Source organism: Macrotis lagotis, chromosome 6, assembly GCF_037893015.1.
Source record: "Macrotis lagotis isolate mMagLag1 chromosome 6, bilby.v1.9.chrom.fasta, whole genome shotgun sequence".
Taxonomy (NCBI): Eukaryota; Metazoa; Chordata; class Mammalia; order Peramelemorphia; family Peramelidae; genus Macrotis; species Macrotis lagotis.
In genome coordinates, this window is record NC_133663.1 from 83571126 (window position 1) to 83585991 (window position 14866).

Sequence of the window (14866 nt, forward strand, 5' to 3'; positions counted from 1 at the left end):
GGCCAGTGCTCTATCCACTGCGCCACCTAGCCATCCCTAAATATTTTTTATTTAACAATTCTAAATCCCACTTTAATCCCTCTTATGCCCTGTAACTGCTAGTTATTCTTATTGGAGCAGCCATGTAGTACAGTGAATAAAGCACCACACCTAGAATCAGCTTCAGACCCTTACTAGCTATGTGGTCCTGGACAAGTCACTTAATCCTGTTTGCCTCAGTTTTCTCAACTGTGAAATGGGGGGGGGGGGGGAGAATGGCAAAGCAGTCCTGTATTCTGCCAAGAAAACCCCAAATGAGGTGTTCAGAGATATACTACAAACTTCAAACCTCTTTTGTCCATGTTAAGAGCACTAAGAAAATATTCTCAATTGATGTTGACAATGACATTTGAAGTAGCAGTTAACTGAAAGATTCACAAAAACAATTTAAATCAAAGTCCTAGCATTTATTCATATTCATTATTTACTTCATTCTGTACAACTGTAACAGCTGTATAAATTGATCCAAATGACGGAGGCATGGGTGTGTACTTTCTAAATTTGCTCTCACCCGTATCCTCTTACTTCAAATTTTCAAGCGCATGGTGATTAGACATACACTTCTGCGTGTGTCCAAGTGCCTTTTCTTATTCCAAAATATATCAATAGAAATTAATCTAGATCCCTGTTACCTAGAAGCAAGTGCCAGCTGCATGATAAGTAAAATCTCTTTTGCTTCTTTTCTCCCCAATGAGGGAATCGCAGTTACTTAAAAGTTAAACATTTGTGTGTCCATTTGTTAGTGAGCACTCTTTGTTGGAATTACATTTTAATGACAAGTTAATTGAAGGATATGGTAAGGTGGCCACAAAAAAATTAGCTATGACTTCTAAAAAGGTGCTTTAATATTTGTGAACTGATAAGAGTGCTGAGTCTGGAGTCAAGAAAATCCAAGTTCAAATTTACCTTCAGATACCTGCTTGCTGTGTGAACTTCAGCAAATACCTTCACCACTGTTTGCTTCACTTTCCTCAACTGCAAAATGGGTATTATAATAATAATACCCATTCCAGGGTATAATAAAACTATCTTCCAGCATTGTTGTATCAAATGAGATATTTCCAAAGTATTCTGCACAATATCTATATAATAATACAATAGCTATATAAATGCTAACTTATTTTGGGGGCAGCCAGGTCATCTTACTGAGTTCTAATTGGACCTCAGCCACTTCCTGGCTGAGTGATCCTAGATAATTCACTTAACCCTATTTGCCTCAGTTTCCTCATCTGTAAAATGAACTGGAGAAGGAAATGGAAAAAAGTATCTCTGCCAAGAAAACCTTAAATGAAGTCATGAAGAATCAGACACAACTGAAAATGACTGACTAGCATTGTTGCTGTTTTGTTGTTATGATCCTCTGTAGCTTCAAGATAGACCTGGCCTTCCATGTCACCCTTTATTCCAGAGTCCTGTCTATGGAATTACAGATCTCTTCACTCTTAACCTCAATCTAATATTGAAGGAGGTGGAGAAGAGTTCTTGGTGCCTAAAATCCAACTTGCCCTCTTCTTTGGAAATGATAGCAGAAAAGTCAGCACAAAGACTTCTTGTCTTTGCAAGCCTTCTTCTCCCTCCATGAATGAATTCTTTCTCCAAGATCCCTGACAGATGGCCAGTCTCTGTTTGTGACAGGGAGTGAGTTATTTGATGAGGAAGTCCATTCTGCTGTTGAGCAGTTATAATGCTAGAAAGTTTTTAAATTAAACTAAATCTTGAATTGAAATCTGCTTTCCTATAGTTTCCCACCATTAGTGATTATTGTTCCTTCTTGAACAATGCAGGAAAAAAAATCTACTCCAATTCCAAGCTTTTCATGCATTTAAAGACAATTAGCCATGTTCATTTTCACAGACTATAAATGTCCTTTTCTCTAGGCTATATATCCCCGGGGCCCTGATCTACTCTTCAAATGATATGGTTTCCAAAACCATCATCATTATGACCATCCTCCTCTGAACATATTCTCATTTGTCAAAGATCCCCTTTAACTGTGGCACTCAAAATTAAATACAGAGTCAGAAGTTGTCTAAATACAGTGACACTATTATCTCCCTTTAACTTGGATATTATAATTCTAATAATGTAGCCCAAATTCAAAATAGCTTATTTTTAGCAAACAATGCCTACTTCTAGTCTCACTCCCATTCTATGGAACAAGAGACTAAGAACCTAATCCTTCTGCTCCTGGAGAAATGACAAGTGCCTTTTTATCATCTTAGAACTGCCCTTAGTTTAGTTTTCTAGGGGGTAAGAATGTCCTTTATCCTTGCGGCTGAATTCATATGAAAAAAACAGAATCCTTTCTGTGAGCTCTGCCTCTAGGTGTTTAGTCACCATTTGGCACACTTCAAGAATAATGAACAGTTCACAAGGTAATCATTATTCTTGAAAAATCATGTGGTTTGGGGGTTTTGTTTTGTTTTTTTCTGACAAATTGCCCTGAAACCCATCACTATGTAAGAACAAGCTAGAATTTTAATTCCAGAATGAAAAGTGGAGCTTCAGGAATCTTAATCATATAATTATGAAAACCATTTAACAACACCCAGGCAAGATCATAAATTTAGCATAACTGAAATGAGGTCATATGGGAGGGTGGAAAGAACACTGGATAAGAATTCAAGAGACATCAGCTCTTTTTTGTTAAATTAATTGTGTGACCTTGAGCCAGTAGTTTCCCTTTCCCAGAGCTCTAAATTTTCCATAATGTACATTGTATTCTAAACAAAAGTCTCATAAGATTCATCTTTATGGAACAATGACCAGAGAAATAGTCAACCAATTAATTGTTCTGTAGATTCCATAGTCGGACTTTATTATGAATATGGTATAAAAGACAACTTTGCTTTTTTTCCCCCTCTCTCTCTTTATATTTCAATTTAAGAATTGTGATTTAAGATACAAACTTTCAGGGGCAGCTAGGTGGCACAGTGGATAGAGTACTGGCCCTGGAGTCAGGAGTACCTGGGTTCAAATCTGGTCTCAGACACTTAATAATTACCTAGCCGTGTGGCCTTGGGAAAGCCACTTCACCCCGTTGCCTTGCAAAAACCTAAAAAAAAAAAAAGATACAAACTTTCAGAAGTGATTTCTAAATTTGAATCAGTCTTCATACTGGGAACTTGGGATTCTCCTAGTTTAACATGAAGTCAATTTGAATTGGGAACATCCCAGAGGCTGACATGTACAAAATTGCATGTGGACAATTTGTGGAATGAATGGAAAGAATGGAGAGAAAATTGTGTACTGGACAGACCTCTGACACAGGAAGCCTTTTCAAGAGCCATTTTTTCCTTGTTATTGGTTGCCATTACCCTTAACATCCTTCTTCTCCCTGCTCTCAGCTGCCCATTTCTAGTTACTTGAACTAGTTACTCCAAGTCACTGGAAAGAGGGGAATAGCCTATAGTAGTGAAGTGTCCCAATCTAGCTCTGCCCCTTGCTGGATAAGTGACCTTGAGGGAATTATGTATCCTCTCATTTTCTTCATCTGTAAAATGAGGAGATTGGACTCTAAGATCCCTACCATATTCAAACTTATGATCCTATGAATTACTTGAGCATGGGGACAATAAATGTTTTTGAATGGTTATTGAGAGGAAAATGCTTTGTAAATTTTCTAATAGAATGTAAACTGCTGATGGGCAGGCACAAGCAATTTTTATTTTGTCTTTGTTTCCCCCAGTACCCAGCACAATGCCTTGAATATGATTGGTACTTACTATTGGTTGAACTCAATTGTGAGCTTTTTTTCACCTCATGCATTTGTTGCCTTTGTCTTCCTTTGGTAACTCATAGTCATGGATGTTGAGTGTTAAACACCACTAAGAATAAGGAAAATTAAGAAGTGATGTGTTCCCAGCCATTGGCCTGAATTCCAAGCTACTGTCCAGCTGTAAATGAAAACCACATTTCAGAACCCACAATTGGCACTATTGCAGCCTGGCAATCCTTGTCCTCTATGGTCCGAAGTTGCTTAACAATGGCATTTGTCTCACTGATAGACATTGAACATTTAACAATATAGTATCGATCACCATGGATATAGCAAAGATGTTGAGAGACAGAAAGCTCTAATGATTAGAGATGTGCAAGACTATCCTATCACTGGGCTGAAGAAATATTCTTTTCATCTTTACTGTTAGTGTTTGACTATCAATCAGAAGTGAATTGTCAACATCAACAGTAGAGTCACTCCATTTCACAGCTTCTTAGGTCCTTAGGTCTGATCTAGAATTCAGAAGTCATCTACTCTAATCCCCCTCATTTTACAAATGAAAGTAAGACCTAAAGGAGTCATCTGGCGATTCTGTTGGCAATGTCTTATGCTCAAATACCCCTTTGCACACTGGGGATCAAAGCAGTAAATAGAATTTTATTCCAAAACTGAAATAGTGCGATTGATTTGCCCAAGGCCATCTCCCACCCATTCTTTCATCCCCCTCCCTCCCTTGTGTCTAGACAGGGTGTCTTTATAAAATATTTCTTTGCCTCAGCTCCCTCCTGTAATCTTTCCCTAAGGACTTTACTCCAAAGAGAAGTTAAGGATAGCACTCTTACCAAACATTTTGAGTATGTCCTGGGTGGGGTAACGTTTTATGTTCTACACCAAATGAAAAACATTCAGATATAGCTCTAATCAAGCCCCACCCCACTCTTTTTTAAACTGGTTCAAGTTCACTTTCCAGGAAGACAGACAGCTCTAACAAAATAAGCCATCCTTAAAATTCATTAATCAAGTATTTTAAGTCCTTAAGAATGAGGTTCTTTGTAAATGAACCAGAACTGATATTTAACAAGCAAAGTAGACTTTTTCATACATCTGTGTATTCATCATACCCATTCTTTTTTTTTTAGTTTTTTTTTTTTGCAAGGCAATGGGGTTAAGTGGCTTGCCCAAGGCCACACAGCTAGGTAATTATTAGGTGTCTGAGGTCACATTTGAACTCGGGTACTCCTGACTCCAGGGCCGGTGCTCTATCCACTGTACCACCTGAATTCAGAGGTCAAAACTCCCCTGCTGTGAGTTTTAGCATCTTTTGTTGTTCCATTATTTCTGACTCTTTGTGTCACCAATTGGAGTTTTTAGAAAGAAACTGGAGTAGTTTGCCATTTTCTTCTGCTCATTTTACAGATGAAGAAATTGAGGTAGAGTTAATTGACTTACTCTGGTTCACTTAGCTAGTAAATGTCTGAGGTCACATTTGAACTCAAATTCCAGGCCTAGAATTCTATCCATTGTAGCCAAGAAGAGGTAGCTACTACCTCTTCAAGGAGAGTATCTTTACAAACAACCAACTTCACACATAGGAGTAAGATAATACCTGAACATGGTGATTTTGAGTTTTAAAACGTTTTATTGATATCTTCTTTTTACATTGCCTACATTTGGAATTCATTTCCACTTTGTGAGAGGTCTTTTGTAATTGTAATAAAACAAATAAAACTAGTAATATAGTGACCTCATCTGAAAATGCATGCAACATTTCATATCTGTAACAACCCCTCCAACATCTCTATCAAAAAAAACAAAACTGAAATCCATTTTTTACTTCCTCCTGTACCCTTTTTAAAAAAAAGAGTACGTCCATTAAAAAAACAACTAATTTTTTTTCTTGCAACAAACATGCAGTCAAGGAAAACAATTTCCCTCAAATGGCATAAATACTAAAATATAGATGTCTCATTCTTCACCTAATTCTGCCATGTCTCTGTATTAGATTGTGTATTTCATCATCAGTCTTCTGGAAACCTGAGTGGTCATTGTATTGTTCACAATTCTTACATCTTTCAAAATTGTTTGTCTTTACAGTGCTGTTTTTATTGTATAAATTTTCTAGTTCTGTTGATTTTATTCTTCATCCACTTGAATAAAATTTCAAAAGTGTTCATTTCTATAATATTAATGTTATAGGATAAATTGTTTTTCTGGCTCATTTCTCTTTCTAGCAATTCATATGTCTTTAAATTGGACCATGGTTTCATTGCTGTCATATTTAAGGTAGAGGAGGCATATTCAGATTTAACTGAGAATTCAAGAAAAAGATTCTCCTTCCTCTCTTTACTCATCCAAAGCAAATGGCTTCAGCCAGGAATGATTACAGAGGAGGACATAGTGGAGAAGAAAAAAAAAACAGAAAGAAAGGCCACCGGAATAAAGGAAAGTGCCTCAATCAAAAGCTCTGATATAAATTTTATTGGTTCAAGCACAATAAGCATGGTTTTGGATGACAGAAATCTAAATTACACATAAATAGCATAGTTTCATGGGATTAAACTAAATTTTGAGAATTTTTTTTCTGAATAACCAGATTCAAGATTATATATATTTCCAAAAAAATCTATTTCTGACCAAATACATTTAGTTAACAATCTAATTGTTATAATAATCTTGATTTTATAGATGAATAGTTATCTACCCATTCTGTTGGCAATGTCTTATGCTCATATACCCCTTTACACACTTGGGTTCAAGGTAGTAATTAGCATTTTATTGCAAAATTGAAATGATACCATTGGGATAAGTAGGTAAATGGAATATGGAATATTTTCACAACTTTTGTATGCCCAATACAATATGGATCTTTTTTGGAAAGTAGGTCTCTTCACATCATTCAAATCACACCACCAACTTGGAGAGAAGGTTCTAAGAATTCCACTCATACCAGACAATGTTCACAATTTTCTAATAGATTTGGGCAAATGGTATGTCTGAGGAGGAGAGAAAGGAGGAAAAGAGAAAGAGAGATAGATTATCAGATACTGATGTCAATTATAAGAAGAAATGGAATATACAGAAATATTTCATTTTTTAGAGATCTTGTTGGGGGGGATGAAGAAAGGAAGCAATTTCAGAAGAGGAAAAGAAGGAACTATTGTCTTAACTTTGAATGTCCAGTTTGTGCCAAAATATAGAGATTTTTGTTCTGCTATCAGTAATGCCATAGAATCAGCCAAATTGTACCTCTTCCTTGTATTTCCCAACCTAAAACTCTGTGAAAATTTCTGAAAAATTTGCATGTCTAGGTCAACTGCCCAGGAGATCATAATGAGAATGGAAAAGGACAAAGAGATAGATGAATGAGTTTGTTCCAAGTCTCAGAAATAGGCAGTAAGAGGGAAAGACCCTTTAGGGTTGTCCCATTGACTACACCCCGGAGTGATGAAGGGGTCATTTAAAACAATTCACCCTATCCCAGGTGGGAGTCAAAAACTGATAGCCTCAAGTTGGGGAAGGGAATTTTTAAAAAGTCATCACAGACCAAGTAGTCATTTTTGATACTTCTTAGATGAAACAAAAAACATAAAGAAAGGTAAATCTAATAACAGGTTGTTGGGATGTGACTTGGTGGGTGAGCAAAAAAAAAACAACTAAAAACACTAGCAGCTCTAGTGAGCAGTGGAATTGCCCAAAGGCAACTAGAAAGCCTGGGGCAACAGTGACAGAAAAGAGATGTGTGATCAAATGTGGCCAAAGAAACAGCTTCTGAGAATGACATCTGTGGAAATGGCAGTTAGGGATGTCCCTGGAGACACAGGGCTGTAACAATTGACCATGGAAGGGATAAGGGTTTTTACAACTGACTAATGAGGAAGAGGACCAGCTGCAGAAGCAATTTCCCCCAGACAACTCTGGTGGACGTACAGATTCAGGGGGCCACTGCCCTGAGACCTTCCAGCAGCAACATGAACTAGACCTCCCTCTAGTGTCCTCACAATAGAAGTTCATCCCAGCTTGGGAAATTCATTTTCCTTCCCACAGGCATGGGAAAACTGTCAACTTATCAAAGGATTTATTCCTGGAACTAGAATTAAATGATAACCAAATTGATCTGGAGGTACAAAAAGGGATCGCAGGGATCACAAGGGAAATTAAGGGGGGAAAAGTGGGAAGGAAATGGTCCAGCAGTACCAGATCTCAAACCATACTACAAAGCAGAAATTATGAAAGCAGTTTGATACTGGCAGAGAGAGAGAGAGAGAGAGAGAGAGAGAGAGAGAGAGAGAGAGAGAGAGAGAGAGAGAGAGAGAGAGAGGTCAAATAGAGAAATAGATCAAAAACACAATATAGAGAAAAAATGAACCTAGTAGCCAAAAAACCCAGAGGCTCCTAAGGACTACCTCCTAAGAAGTAGGAAAATTGGAGAGTGGTTTGGCAGAAATTAAATTTAGCCTCATACCTTATTTCTTCCTTGTTTATAAGACTATTTTACATGATTAATAATTACATAATTTACATAATTATATAAATTTGTTTATTTTTCCTTTACAAGTCTAAATTAACTGATTTGATTTTAACCTTCTTATAATTTGCCTGATCTTTGAGTATAGTCTTACTGGAAAAGACTATACTCAGGGGTATAGGCAATGGGACTCAAATTATACATTCCACCCCCATGTTAAACCCAAGCAACATAAGGGAATCCATGAGATTTAAAGAAATCTTTTTTTTTTTACATTTTTTAAATTTTATTTTCATGATTTAAAGAAATCTTGAAGGGAAGCACATTTGTCAGAACATGGACTTGAGAAGGTAGAAAAAGAAATTTAAGTGAAGGAAAAGAATATATCAGAAGGTTTATATACAGTGAAGAAGAAGAGATGTAAAAGCTAACTTATACCTTTCAATCCCTTGGATATGTTTCATTAGGGATTTCCTTTCTCACCTTCATTTTCTTCCTTTCTCCTGACTTTCTCCTATGCCTACAAACATAGTTGTGTTTAGCCTCCTCAATTCTAAAAACATACAGCCTTTCTTTTGATGTTATTAATCATACAGGATAGATAGATAGATAGATAGATAGATAGATAGATAGATAGATATAGATAGATAATATGTAGAGATATATAGATATGGATATAGAGATAGAGATAGAGATGATAGAGATAGAGATAGAGATAGAGATAGAGATATAATCACTGAATTTCTTAAACTGAGAGCATAAATTTCTTCTTCTTCTTCTTCTTTATCTGTTCAATCTTCAACTCCCTATGATCTGGTTTGTGTTTTACCACTCAGCCTTTTGTAAATAGAATGATAATTTTGCAGGTGAGATTTAGGTATAACTCCTACCTGTCAATTTTTTCTTTTCTTTCTTTCTTTCTTTCTTTCTTTCTTTCTTTCTTTCTTTCTTTCTTTCTTTCTTTCTTTCTTTCTTTCTTCTTGGCGTTTTGCAAGGCAATGGGGTTGTGACTTGCCCAAGGTCACACAGCTAAGTAATTATTAAGTGTCTGAGGTTGGACTTGAACTCAGGTCCTCCTGACTCCAGAGTTGGTGCTCTTATCTACTGTGCCATCTAACTGCCCTATCTGCCTACTTTTTAAAAATCCTTTTTGCTCTTTCCTCTTCCATCTCCACAGAACAGTTGGGTGATACTGTAGAGAGAGAGAGTGCCAGCCATGGAGTCAGGAGGACCTGAGCTCAAATATGATCTCAGATGTTTAATAGTTCTGGAATCCTTGACAAGTCACTTAACTCTTTTCACCTTAGTTTCCTCATCTGTAAAATGAGCTGAAGGAGGAAATAGCAAGTCATCCCAGTTGATCCATCACAAAAGAAAATAATACAATATTTTAAAAGAGGACTACTGGTAGGAAGCAATGCTTTATCCAAGGTTAAGGATTTATTATGTACTTGATTACTCTCTGGTCAAAGAGATAGAGGGCTGGACAGGGAATCAGAAAGACCTAAGTTCAAGTCTTGCTTCTCTGACATTGCCTCTCTATGTGACTCTACATGAACTGAGGCAGTACTCAGAATACTCCCTAGGAATTAACTATCAATTCATAGCTCCGGTAAGTGGAAGAATTCCCTCAGTAAGAATTTCCTACTGCTCAATGGCTTTGTAGCTGAGCTATGTAGTAAAAAATAAATAAATAATCAGAATTTGGAGTTGGATGTCTGACATAAGAAATCTAATTCAGCTCCTTTTCTGCATGATCTTAGCAAAGTCATTTAACTTCTTTCAGTCTCAGTTTCTTCATCCTTAAAATTTAAAGAGTTGATTCCTTCTAGCTCTGAAATTCTAGGATCCATTCATTTTTTCAACAAGGGCTTATTTAACATCCACCAGCAAGGGCAGCTAGGTGGCACAGTGGATAGAGTACCTGCCCTGGAGTCAGGAGTACCTGAGTTCAAATCCAGCCTCAGACACTTAATAATTACCTAGCTGTGTGGCCTTGGGCAAGCTACTTAACCCTATTAGCCTTGCAAAAGCCTAAAAAAAAAACCTCACCAGCTATGTGACTTTGGGAAAGTCACTTAACCCTGATTGCCTGGCATCTAGGGTCATCTCCAGGCACCCTGATTCATATCCAGCCACTGGACCCAGATGATTCTGGAGGAGAAAGTGAGGCTGGTGACTTAGCACAGCAACCTTCACTCAAATCCAATTCATGTGCATGTCATGGCATCATCACCTCCCTGATGTTAGGGTCTTCTTTGACAGCAAATGATAAACAACAATTTAGCATCCACTATATACAAAGCAATGTGTTGAACACTTCTGTGGAAAATACAAAGATTTATGAAACTTAATCTTTGATCTAAAGAAATTTACACTTATGCCTTAAATAGATTATAAATTATTTACATATAGAGATCATCTCTTCTTTGATATCTCTCCATATATAAACAGTAAGCATCTAAAGACTACTATATGTTTAAATGTCTAATGAACCTAACAAATTTAAACTGAGTCAGATTGTTAGGAAAACTCTCGAGAAGACATTGTAATAAAGTGATATTAATTTAGAGAACCTTAAACATTTTATAAGTAAAAAGTCTTATAAATTTCTCAACAAATTAAGTGAATGATAGTGATTTTTTCCCATTTACAAATAAATGAAGAAAGGGAGGCTAAGGAAGCAAAATTTCTAAATACATTATTTGCATTGTTTAGCATAGTACATACTCAGAAAATGTATTGAATTGTATTTGTATGTATTGTATTTGGAGTAGAATTTGAAGTCCTGACTAGAAACTGACTATACTATTTCATGATGAAAAGTGTTTTTTTCATTTATGCTCATCATTAAATGTGGTTTTATCATTTTTTTGAACTTGTTTTATATTTCCTAATTTTCAGGCAGTAAGACATCATGGACGAGTTTGACTATTTCTTAGATGAATTTGATAATTACACCTATCCCTTTGAGTATTCTCAAGAAGAGTTGGAATTGGAAGAGAAGGCTCACCTGGGAGCTGTGCAGTGGATTTCCCTTGTATTATATGGCCTAGCATTTGTCCTTGGGGTGCCAGGAAATGCCATTGTCATCTGGCTCACAGGATTTAAGTGGAAAAAGACGGTTGCCACTCTCTGGTTCCTCAATCTGGCCATTGCAGATTTAATCTTTGTTCTCTTCCTGCCTCTTTATATCTCCTATGTGGCCATGAATTTCCATTGGCCCTTTGGCACCTGGCTATGTAAAGCCAACTCCTTCATTGCCTTGTTGAACATGTTTGCCAGTGTGTTCTTCCTCACAGTGATCAGTCTGGACCGTTATATTCATTTGATTCACCCTGTCTTCTCTCAACGTTACCGAACGCTAAAGAACACCCTTTTTGTCATTGTCCTAATCTGGCTGGTGGCAATTATGGTTGCTGGCCCTGCCCTATACTTCAGAGAAACCCTTGAATTCAACAACCACACTATTTGTTACAACAATTTCCACCAGAATGACACCAATATCATTTTAATGAGGCACCATGTCCTGACCTGGATTAAATTTGTCATTGGTTACCTCTTCCCTCTGCTCAGTATGATCATTAGTTACTCACTTCTCGCCTTCCAGGTGAAGAGGAGGACAACCCTGACCTCCAGCAAACACTTCTGGACAATACTGGCCGTGGTGCTGGCCTTTGTGATTTGTTGGTCCCCCTTTCACCTCTTTAGCATTTGGGAATTGTCCATTCACCACAGCAGCCACTTCCACCATGTGCTTCAGGCCGGACTCCCCCTCTCTACTGGTTTGGCATTTTTCAACAGCTGCCTCAACCCTCTTCTTTATGTTTTAATTAGTAAGAAGTTCCAGACTCGCTTCCGGACTTCAGTGGCCGAACTCTTAAAACATACATTACGGGAGGTGAGTTGGTCAGGAACAATGAGCGAACAGTTTAAACACTCAGAGGCCAAGAACCTGTGCCTTCTAGAAATGACTCAGTGAGGAGGGTTCAAAAAATTGAAGCTAAAACTGTAAAACAAAAGAAAAGAAACCATAACTGACATTGATATGACACACCAATAAAAAGCAACTGATTTTTCTGATAAAATAAGAAAACCAGGCAAATACTGGGTAGTTAACAATTTTATTAATAAACCATTCTCCTCTTATTTTTCCACTGAGCATTATAGCTGTGTGTGTGTTTGTGTGTCTGTCCACAATGTGGATGTCTCCTAATGGGGATAACTTTGAATCAAATCTAATTACAAGATACCCAATGGGCCATTTTTCTATCCACTGACGGAGGTAGTCTCATTTAGGGTTGTTAGAGATGTGGAAAGAAGCTTCTTGAATTTGATTCTTACTGTTTATGCTCTACTGACATAGTCTCTGATGTTGAAGCAGTTTATTTGCTTCTGAGGATAACTTAAAAGATCCTGGGGCTTATTATTAAAGATAAGATAGATTCTGAAAATACTAAGGTATATGCTGCTTCTAACATACACTTTCATTTTTACAGATTGCCTCACATATTCATGTCACAAATAGATTTGTTCTTAATTCTATGTAATTCATGCATTCTGCAAGAGGACGAATATTCATTTAAAGTTTATTACTACAACTATAAATAGATACACAAAATTGGTGTTTTATTTGTATGTGTGTGTATGTGTATGTGTGTGTATATGTATGTGTGTAATTGGTAAGAGCGTCATTAAGCCACAGGGTTGACATTTAAGTAGACAATACACTTAGCCAAAGGATACTAGGAAAAATATAGTCTGGAGACCAAAGACCTAGGATTGAATATTGACTTTGACTGCTATCAACTCCAAGACATTTTTAAAACAAGTTACTTAACCACTTTAGGGCTCATGTTTTTATCTTTAAAAATAAGAAAGTTAGAACAGAATATAACTGAATCCTGTGATCTTATAAGGAGTTCATAAAATAAAGGCTTTGATGATATATTAGTTTCATTACACTATTTCTCCATATTGTGACTTTTTAAAAAGTCTAAATACAATGCGCAAGATTCATCTTAAATAAAAATAATTCAATTCAATAAAGTAAGTGCCTCCTATATCATGATAGGTATTTGGGATATAAGGATAAAAAAGAAATCAATAATTCTTTCCTTTAGGGAGCTCACATTCCACTTGAATGTTCATAAGTAAGTACAAAGCTAACTTAAGTCTCAAAACACATTTATATGAGACTCTCCTATTTTGGTGGGGATTTAATAATCAATGATCTCCGCCTGCTAAGAAGTGGAGTTGGTAAGAGAAAGAAAAAGTGAGACTCTGGTCTCTGGCTTCCAACTTCAAGAGATAAGTCATGCCATTCCAGAATCTCTTCAGATTGCAGAAGAGAGAAAGATAGAGGAAGACATTCTTCTGGGAAGAAGCTGACATATGGAGAAGCCAGAAATTTTACAACACAAAAGACTTTGTGAAATTTCCCCTTGGATGGGACCTGAGACTCTCCTGATTGAGGTGAATTATCTCACTCCCAAAGAGAGAGTTCATTTTTTCTGAGTATTGTCTGAAGTGTGATCTCTTATGTATACTTTCTCTGATTTCTGATTACTATCTTTTGAATAAATGGGTTTGACTACTATTTGCTATCTGTTCATTGTTTAATTAGCATCTAATAAGAAAAGGGATGGAGCCTTGGATGTGTAACTTATAGTTGTTTCCATTAAGAGAGAGACAATGGGGTCAGCTAGGTGGCAAAGTGGATAGAGTAGCAGCCCTTGGAGTCAGAGGGACCTGAGTTCAAATACTATCTCAGAAACTTAATAATTACCTAGCTGCATGACCTTAGGCAAGTCATTTAACCCACTCCTTGTAAAAAAAAAGAGACAGAGATAAGAATTTCAACTTGAACTTAAGCATTATTTCTCCTAGATTGGCAATATCTAAAAGAACTGATAGATAAAAATATAACCTAGTACTCCCTCTCTAAGGATTAAAAATTAATTTCAGAGGAGAAAAGTACAATTAACTGGGGGGGGGGGGCTGGGAAGGACAGCTGGCCTGGTGAATGACAGGACTGACAGGAAAGACCTGGAAGTCAACAAAAGCACTGTCCTTATCCTCAAGTAGCTTACATTCTAATGTGAGGAAAACATGTAAAAACTACTTTCATATAATACTAATACTAAATATACTAAATAAATGAAAGGAAATCTCAGAGGAAAAGCTATAGCAGTGCTGGGGAGGAAGAGAGGGGAAGGGTTACCAGGAAAGGAAAGAGAATAGTCTGAACTTGGGGGACCCAGGAGAGTAAAGGCATAATGGAAGAATAGTGAGTATGCCAATACAGCTGATTGTGGGAGATGTGGAGTAGATTTGTAAAAGAAACTGGAAATATAGGAAAGAGACAGTCTGTGAATCCTTTCAATAGAGATTATGTTTCTAGAGAGTATAGGAATAAATGAACTGTTCCTTAGAATAATTAGCATTATCTATCTGAAACCATCAATAAGCATTATATTCAATGGGAAGAGGCTAGAGGCATTCCCAATAAGATCAGGGGTGAAACAAGGATGCCCATTATCACCACTACTATTCAATATCATATTGGAAATGTTAGCTTCAGCAATTAGAGAAGAAAAAGAAATTGAAAGAATTAGAATTGGGAAGGAAGAGACAAAACT

General features: G+C 36.8%; 1 protein-coding gene across 3 annotated transcripts in view; it reads left to right on the plus strand.

Moving 5' to 3' along the window:
* CMKLR2 (chemerin chemokine-like receptor 2) overlaps window positions 1-13906 on the plus strand; it is a 100970-nt gene extending 87064 nt beyond the window's left edge. For all 3 annotated transcript variants that reach the window (XM_074191539.1, XM_074191538.1, XM_074191540.1), the window contains one exon: window positions 11130-13906. In XM_074191539.1, the coding sequence (XP_074047640.1) occupies window positions 11143-12207 (1065 nt within the window). In that variant the 5' untranslated portion in view covers window positions 11130-11142 and the 3' untranslated portion in view covers window positions 12208-13906. The remainder of the gene's footprint in view (window positions 1-11129) is intronic.
* Window positions 13907-14866: the final 960 nt, after the last annotated feature.